At 36.4% G+C, this 9,436-nt stretch overlaps 1 protein-coding gene and 1 long non-coding RNA gene across 3 annotated transcripts; one reads left to right on the top strand and one right to left on the bottom strand.

Moving 5' to 3' along the window:
• Window positions 1-251: 251 nt before the first annotated feature.
• Window positions 252-2,373, bottom strand: LOC139859036 (uncharacterized). 2 transcript variants are annotated; one of them, XR_011763115.1, is made up of 4 exons: window positions 2,010-2,373; window positions 1,849-1,943; window positions 698-1,041; window positions 252-419 (listed from the first exon to the last, which is right to left on the bottom strand). It is a non-coding gene; the product is annotated as an uncharacterized lncRNA (long non-coding RNA). The 2 variants fall into 2 exon arrangements; XR_011763114.1 differs by lacking the exon at window positions 252-419 and having other exon boundaries at window positions 491-1,041.
• Window positions 2,374-3,344: 971 nt separating this feature from the next.
• Window positions 3,345-3,926, top strand: LOC139859492 (NDR1/HIN1-like protein 3). The gene has a single exon (XM_071848290.1). The coding sequence runs from the start codon at window positions 3,345-3,347 to the stop codon at window positions 3,924-3,926; it is 582 nt and encodes a 193-aa protein (XP_071704391.1).
• The last annotated feature ends 5,510 nt before the right edge of the window (window positions 3,927-9,436 follow it).

Below are 9,436 nucleotides of genomic sequence, written 5' to 3'. Positions count from 1 at the left end.
TCAAACAGATTAGTGACGTTAGAATAACTAAATAATTAGACCTTAACATTCTCATATAGCAACCTAACAGCTAATCTACTTTGTCTTACTTGCATCCATCTTTCAATTTGTAACTATAAACCATGTTGCAAACGACGATACGAAACACCAAGTATGTACATATAAACATAGATTTAAGTAACAATCACATGTGCAAATCCATGTGATATAGTTTTAACATGTGTCAAACAATTTAAATTTAAAAAAAAAAAAAAAACAAATCTCACTTAGTATATGCATATTCATGAACTGATAATAATAAACAACAAACTCATGAATTGAGTTACTTAGTTGATGGTTAATTTGCATTCATCTACCATGAATTGATAATAAATAAACAGCAAACTCAACATGTTTTACAGAAAAGTATAATAAAAAACCTGCAGACAAATAAAAAGTGAGTAATTTAGTTAAGCATACAAAAGGACATAATACTATTCACATGCTTATAACAAAAATGTGAGGTAACAGTCTGCAAAGATGGCAATTCTAACCCATTTATGAATGATGTTTCAGGTCAATTCCACCTCAACCCCGATCCCAACCCCAACCCTAACCCCAACCAAATATTTACATGTTGACTAAACACCCGTTTTGACCCGTCACATAACCAACCACACCCAATTTACCACCTCTGCCAAAGACATTGAAAACTTACATTTGTTCTTCCATGTAAGCATCAATTTGTAAGACACTTATAATCATGATAGAAAGTGCCTCCACTCTCATAATTTATTTGTTGCCTCTTGTAAAAATTCGATGCATCGTTCAATAAAGAAACAGCTATTTAGATTTAGAAATCAACATTGAGGATCCGTCTTGCAGTGTGTCCGTGTTCCAGATCTTCTTAGGAATTATAGATCTTGTCCAAACCATATGGTGTGAATTAGAGGTCTCGTTGATAGTCTCACAAAGTAGATGTCCCATTTCAGAATGTTGTTCAAAGCCTTTATTCACATTAAATGGGTCATTAAAGATGACATTGTCCCTGAGCACAATACACTGGAGAGATCAAAGCAAAGTTCATAAGGCGGAGCATCACAACCCACAATAAGAATACAATTGATAAAACAACACACGAATAAGTGGGTAGAAAGTTATTGAATAAGATATTTATCACATAATAAATGAAATAGCAAGTGTTTAAATTTGCATTTTATTTTTTGTTATTACATCTAGTCGCAAGTTAATATTTCAAAGTTTAATGATCAGGTTATGTTGCTAATTATAAGACAATTTATTACCAGATTAAGTAATTGGTTCATATTAGGTGCAGCAAAATCAGTTATCAAATGGTACATTGATATCTTTGGTATAGGATATTGTCCAATACATAGACAACCAAGCACACAACTATATCCCCATCGACAACATATGAATATTACTATTCTAAAGCACATTAATCACTTTCAAAACGCACATCGAAACACTCCCTGTTGACACATAATAGAGAAAGTGTTCTGCTTATTTCAGTGGTTAATATGTACGTAAGGATCCCTTTCATTCAGCACACTACAAAATTTATTACAACCTGAAAAAAATGTGTTTTACCTATAATCGCTTTAGTGAAAAGCATCACATGGAAAGGTAATATTAAGGCATAGTGTATGACCAATTATAGTAGTATATTGCGTTTAATCTTTATCTCTTCACATACAACCTTTTACTGACAGATAGTTTAGCTAGTAAGTATTGACAACAGACTAAATATCTAAAATAAAATTTTATTAAAACAAAAGGATTATATGTATATCTATCTCTTCAAAAGGATTTTAATAAAACAACAGACTTTGAAAGAACTTATATTACCTGACACCTTAATCAAACCTTAATTTTATATGTGCGAAGAGTCATCATCGTCATCAGTCGGATTCAAAAGATGTCAAACAGCTGCAGCAGCGACCCTAAAAGACATGGCCATTTAGTATACGTAATAAACTTTGAAATAACATAGTATATGAGAGAAAAACCTGTGCTCAATATATATTCTGATATGGCTGATCTAAGGCTTCGTTAAGCATGAAGCCCAGAAACATCTATATTGCCGGATGTAGCGTCATTTTCTTTAAAGCCGAGATGATTGTATTAGTAATTGCAATCAACCTTGACTTTGTATTTCATTATTTACAAACCAAAAAGTGTAGAGGATTAAAGTGTAGAAGATCGGAGAATATATAGATTAACTCGTTAATCGGTTTCAATTTTGTGGTGTTTTACAGATGCTAATTTGTGAACCCTAATTTGAAACAGAATCGTTGATGAAAATCTAAGTAATGTATGATGATGGATGATAACCGACGGTATAGAAAGAGAATGAGAAAGAAGGAGAAAGAAAATGGGTTTAACCCTAAATTCTAATTTTGAAACTTCCTGCGATTGTAATTAAGAGAGGACACGCTTAAGATTTAGAAAATTAGTGAATTTTTTAAATTATAATTCTGAGAAAATTGTATTTTGTGAGAATGAATATCACGCTGACACGTGTCAGACTTATATATGAGATGAGATTTATAAAGATAAAAAGAAGATTCATATTTGTGTGGGCTTTCAACTTTGTATTACGTATATACGGAGTACATTTTTATTTTTATTGCAATAAGATAAGAAAATATCTTTACCTTTAAAGAAATATCTAGTTTATTTAGGCTGTATATTAAAAATTGATATCAAAGGTTGGTTTACACGTCGGATAACAATAACGATGTTTATAAACACCGCTCTTATTATTCAACGCATAAACCACCATCTTTTAGAAGGAATGTTAACGACTACTTCATGATTGACATCAAATATATATAATTTAAGCTCTCTCATCAAAATGTCAAAAAAAAAAAAAAAAACAAAACTGTTATGACGTTATCTAAAAAAATCGAATCGAAGGATTAACATAACTTGACCCAGCCATGACCTGGTCATCACCTAGCAAATCAAGTGGCGACTTGAATATTCGTTTTGAATCAATATTAAAGAGTTGTAACATAAGCTTTCAAAATATAATCGATCTTTTAGCTATATACGGAGTACTTTTATATCGATAGACCTTCAACTCTTGTTAGTTTGATTTTGTTTTCGGTTTGAATTACTCCAACAGTAATTATATCTAACCAATATTTATCTCTATTAATATGATTTACTTTCCAAATATATAGAATTAAATGACTTGTATATCAAGTTTTATTATCCTATATAAGTAATATATAAAACCATATACAATTTATTTAATACGAATCGAACATATTTATTACGGAGTACGTCACATAAACCCTACAATTCACATCTCATCAATCCGTTCAATTCCGTTCAATATGTGTAAATACGTGTGTTTCTCTGTGCTATGCATAACTTTCGTCATCGTGTTCTTTTCAACTTGGGATATAATCACCGGAAAGTCTCAAATCCCAAAAGTTCACATGGATGTCGCTTTAACTCAATTCACGCTCTCACCAACAAACAACACTTTGTATTACAATCTTCAGGCTAACATAACCTTTCGAAATCCTTACAGTAAAGTGGGGATAAAGTTTTATAAAACTAATTTCTATTTGATGTATCAAGGCCAGCGATTGGGTACGAAAAGAATTCCGGATGCGTTTTATTTAACGCATAAGAAGGAAAAGAGTATTGTTAATGTGGTGTTAGGAGGTCAAAAAGAATTGGAGTTGATTAATGGTGATGAGAGGTTTTTTTACGCGTCGGATACTAAGAATGGGTTCTATAATATTAATTTGAAGTTGAGACTTAAGATGAAGTATGAAGCTATGAGGGTGCCCACGGGGATACATGCACATCAGATCATGTGCCATGATTTTGAGGTTCCATTGAGTTCCGAAAGCAATGTTTCATCTGTGAGGTTCGATATTACGGGGTGTTCGTGTAAGATCGCATAGCCCAAACACAATGTCCTGCAATATAAGCCCAAGAGTCCATCCTTTTCTAAAACCAATTGGTATTAGAGGGACTTCCCCTTAGACTTATATACATACATTTGTTTTTGTCTCCCTCCTATGTGGGATAGGTTTGCACCCCAACAATCGTTGTAAGGATATTAGGACCCAAAACAACGCAAGTGATTCAACAAGATCACTCACCGATAGTAATTCTACAAGATTACTAACCCACTTAATGAACGAAAGATTATAAATGCAAGAAATGTAAATCGACACAAGAGATAACGTGGTTATATGCAATCGTTGTGATTGCTTTAGTCCACGGACCAACTAGAGAATGTATTTACTGAATATTTGTGGTGTGTTTAAAATGAGTTACAAGAGGGTCTATTTATAGAATGATTTAAAGAGTAAGCTAAAAACAATTCCTTGAAGCTTCATGTGAGTTTCCTGACAGCTTCATGGAGGCTACATGTGAGTTTCCTGACAGCTTCGTGGAAGCTACATGTGAATTTCCTCACAACTTCGTGGAAGCTACATGTGAATTTCCTCACAACTTCGTAGAAGCTACATGTGAGTTTCCTAACAACTTCGTGGAAGCTTCGTGTGAGTTTCCTGGAATCTTCCCTCTAATTGTTTAAAGTTCTCCATATCTCCAACAATCTCCCACTTGGAGACTTTGAACAAACCCAACCTTCGTCAACTCAAAATATCAACGATCTAACCAAGAACGTTAAACCACCATTATACCGCCAAACTCCATTTGAGACACGCACACTCAACACATACTTCAGATGAGCAGACTTTCGATACAAGGTCTTCAACACTACTTGTTAGAATTGAAACATTAACTCTCTAATTCTCTAGTTGGGGTCTTCTCTTATCAATTCATTAGAAAACCAATTGAGGTAATGCAAAACCTCAATTTCTCTGTCGTAACAACCTTAGTAAACATATCAGCAGGATTCTTCGTACCAAGGATTTACTCCAATAATAAAGTACCATCATTTATATGTTGTCGAATAAAATGATACCTTATCTTGATGTGTTTCGTACGACTATGAAACACCGGATTCTTCCCAAGATGAACCGCACTTTGATTATCACAATTCAAGACGCAATAGTCTTGTCTTTTACCCAACTCACCTAAGAAGTTTTTCAACCAAACAAGCTCTTTAGAAGCTTCTGCAATAGCCATATATTCGGCTTCGGTGGTTGATAAAGCAACACTCTTTTGTAGTCGAGACATCCAACTAACCGCCGTCTTACCTATTGTGAAAACATAACCCGTAGTGCTTTTCCCCGAATCATCACATCCACCCAAATCAGCATCCGCATAACCCCTAAGTATGAGATTGTTTTTGGAGAAACACAATCCCATATTAGAAGTACCTTTCAAATAACGAAGCAACCATTTAACCGCTTCCCAATGCTCTTTCCCCGGATTAGACATATAACGACTTACAACTCCCACTGCTTGAGTAATATCGGGTCTTGTACAAACCATGGCATACATAATACTACCCACGGCCGATGCATATGGAACCTTTTCCATATCCGTTTTGTCTTTTACCGTCTTTGGTGATTGACTTTTCGATAACTTAATCGTGCTACCCAAAGGCATAGAACGAGCTTTTGAATTCTCCATATTAAACCTCTCTACTACTTTCTCAATATATTTGGATTGAGACAAGTATAGAGTACCTTTCACACGATCACGCACAATACTCATGCCAAGTATTTGCCTAGCACCACCAAGATCTTTCATCTCGAACTCATGGGAAAGTAATCCCTTCAACTTGTTAATTTCGGACATGTTGGAACCTGCAAGTAACATGTTATCAACATACAACAATAAGATTATATAAGAAGACTTGAGTTTCTTCAAGTAGCAACAGTGATCCGCTTCACATCTTAAGAAACCAATCTTTTTCATAAAATCATCAAACTTCAAGTACCATTGCCGAGGTGCTTGCTTCAATCCATACAAACTTTTCTTTAGCTTACAAACCATTTTCTCTTTACCCTTTACCTCAAAACCCTCGGGTTGCCTCATGTAGATCTCTTCAACAAGATCACCATGCAAGAATGCGGTCTTCACATCTAGTTGCTCTAGATGTAAGTCTTCGGATGCAACTATAGAAAGTACCAAACGGATAGTAGTCATTTTAACTACTGGTGAAAATATCTCTTTGTAATCAACCCCTTCCTTTTGTTGAAAGCCTTTGACTACCAAACGAGCCTTGTACCTTTTCTTGCCATCCAACTCATTCTTGATTCGATACACATATTTACTTTGCAATGCCCTTTTATCATGAGGTAACTTCACTAGTGACCAAGTTTTATTCTTCTCAAGTGACCCCATCTCTTCTTTCATGGCAAGCTCCCATTGTATGGATTCTTTTGTCTTCCTTGCCTCAAAGTAACTTTCGGGTTCACCATTCTCGGTATAGAGCAAGTAGTTTGGTGATGGAGAATACCTAGGATTAGGTTTGGGCACTCTAGCCGAGCGTCTTAGTGTAGGAGCAGCCGAAATGGTTGGACCGGTTTCATTTGTGTCCTCCTCATCACTAGAACTCGCACTATGTTCGGAATCATCACCGCTTTCCGAATCATTTCCATCATTAGCATTTTCTGACGCCTCAACGTTAATTGGCAATTTATTGTTACCCGTACTCCCACTAGAACCTGCAAGATCATCAATAGAAACATCGTCAAAAGTAACATGACCCGGTTTAGGACTCCCCATTTCCGGTTTGCCATAGACCGAATCTTCATCAAAAGTAACATCGCGAGAACGAATTACTTTTCTAGCCTCGTTATCCCAACAACGATAGCCCATTTCATCCGACCCGTAACCTATGAAAGTACACTTCTTTGACTTAGCTTCAACCTTGTCTCTATCCGCATCTTTGGTCTTCACATAAGCATTACACCCAAAGATCCTAAGGTGATTATAACTCACCTTCTTACCTTGCCATTCTTCCTCGGGAATTCGGAAACCCAACGGTGTTGAGGGTCCCCTGTTTATCAAATAAGCCACCGTATTAACCGCATCTGCCCAAAACATCTTAGGCAAACTGGCATGTAGTCTCATACTCTTAGCCCTTTCATTTAACGTACGATTCATACGTTCGGCGACCCCATTGTGTTGCGGAGTTTTCGGTACTGTTTTCAACATTCTAATACCGAGCTTCGCACAATGGTCTTTAAACTCAAGACTACCATATTCCCCTCCATTATCCGACTTCAAGCACTTGACTTTCAAATTAGTCTCATTTTCTACCATAGCTTTCCACTTCACAAATGTATTAAATACATCAGATTTAGCTTTAAGAAAATAAACCCATACCTTTCGAGTGGAGTCGTCAATGAAGGTGACATAATAGCGAGAACCTCCATGTGATTCTACATTGGTTGGACCAAACACATCCGTATGAACAAGCTCCAATTTCTCCAACTTAGGAGCATTTTCCGATTTCCCAAAAGTCACCTTCTTTTGCTTCCCATATACACATGGTTCACAAAATCCAAGTTCTACCTTTTTCAAATCTAGAATTCTCCCACTCGAAACAAGCATCTTCATACCCTTCTCATTCATATGCCCGAGTCTTCGGTGCCATAGAGTTGATTCGGACTCAACATTAACCGTAGCAACCACCGTGTCTTCATCAAACACTTCAACCATATAAAGAGTTCCCCTTTTATGTCCACGAGCCACGACACAACTACCCTTAACCACCTTCCATTGGCAGTTTTCAAAAGTAACCGTGTTACCTTCATCATCTAATTGACCAACCGAAATAAGTTTCCTTTTTAATTTAGGAATGTACCTTACATTTTTCAAGGTCCAATTAGAACCAAGAGTAGTCTTCAATACAACATCTCCAATGCCCTCTATATTGAGTTGTTTGTCGTCCGCTAATCTCACCTTGCCTTGATATGAACGAAAATTCTTCATCATGCTTTTGACATGAGTAGCATGAAATGAAGCTCCCGAATCCAAAATCCAAGACTCCATAGAATTTTCAACACTACATAAAAGTGCATCATCACTTTCTTCCTCGGTCAAGTTTACACCTTTCGCCGGACCATTTTTACAATTCCTTTGAAAGTGTCCTTTTTGATTGCAACCCCAACAAACAGCTTCACTTCTATCTTTCGATGGATACCTCTTCTTAGACTTCTTTCTACCCTTCTTCTCACCGCGATCAAATTTCCTACCACGGTTGTCGGTACTTAACAAAGAACCGGATGTCGATTCCCCCGCGTTTATCCTACGAGTATCTTCACCAAGAATCAAATCCCTTATTGCTTCAAACGCTAGCTTAGTAGTTCCTGTAGAGCTACTAACCGCGGTAACCGTACCCGACCAACTTTCCGGTAATGATGAAAGCAAGATTAGTGCTTTTAGTTCATCATCAAACTTAATTTCTACCAATTCAAGCCTTGAAACGATATTATTAAATTCATTGATATGATCTGTTTCACTCGTACCTTCTTCATCTTTGTATTGAACAATTGACGCATAGAAGCGGTAGGTTTCTCATACATGTTAGAGAGTGCTTTCAAGCAAGCAAAGGTCGTCTTCTCATTCACAACGTTGTATGCAATGTTCTTAGCAAGTGAAAGACGAATATCGCCCAAAGCTTGACGATCCAAAAGCGTCCAATCGGCATCGTTCATGCTTTCAGGTTTGGTCTCTAACAGAGGTTGATGTAGCTTCTTTTGATACAAGTAATCTTCAATTTGCATCTTCCAAAAGCCAAAGTCTCCCCCATCGAATCGGTCGATTCTAAACTTCCCGTCTTCCGCCATCGTTCCCTTAACGAAACCTTCTGCTCTGATACCAGTTGTAAGGATATTATGACTCAAAACAACGCAAGTGATTCAACAAGATCACTCACTGATAGTAATTCTACAAGATTACTAACCCAATTAATGAACGAAAGATTATAAATGCAAGAAATGTAAATCGACACAAGAGATAACGTGGTTATATGCAATCGTTGTGATTGCTTTAGTCCACGGACCAACTAGAGAATGTATTTACTGAATATTTGTGGTGTGTTTACAATGAGTTACAAGAGGGTTTATTTATAGAATGATTTAAGGAGTTAGCTAAAAACAATTCCTTGAAGCTTCATGTGAGTTTCCTGACAGCTTCATGGAGGCTACATGTGAGTTTCCTGACAGCTTCGTGGAAGCTACATGTGAATTTCCTCACAACTTCGTGGAAGCTACATGTGAGTTTCCTAACAACTTCGTAGAAGCTACATGTGAGTTTCCTAACAACTTCGTGGAAGCTTCGTGTGAGTTTCCTGGAATCTTCCCTCTAATTGTTTAAAGTTCTCCATATTTCCAACAATTCGCATAAGGAAATAGATGATAAGGAGTGTTTTGACGTTAATGAAGACAATATTGCTATGAAATATTGTCAGAGGTTCTTTTGAGTTCCAAAGGCAATGTTTCATAGGTTTGATTGTATGAAGTGTTCGTATGATGAAATA

Source organism: Rutidosis leptorrhynchoides, chromosome 1, assembly GCF_046630445.1.
Source record: "Rutidosis leptorrhynchoides isolate AG116_Rl617_1_P2 chromosome 1, CSIRO_AGI_Rlap_v1, whole genome shotgun sequence".
NCBI classification, from domain to species: Eukaryota; Viridiplantae; Streptophyta; class Magnoliopsida; order Asterales; family Asteraceae; genus Rutidosis; species Rutidosis leptorrhynchoides.
The sequence above is the reverse complement of the archived record's forward strand: the minus strand, read 5'-3'. Positions and strand labels throughout refer to the sequence as shown.

Excerpts from the sequence above, each read along its gene's own strand:
- LOC139859492 (XM_071848290.1), top strand. The coding sequence starts at position 3,345 with ATGTGTAAATACGTGTGTTTCTCTGTGCTATGCATAACTTTCGTCATC.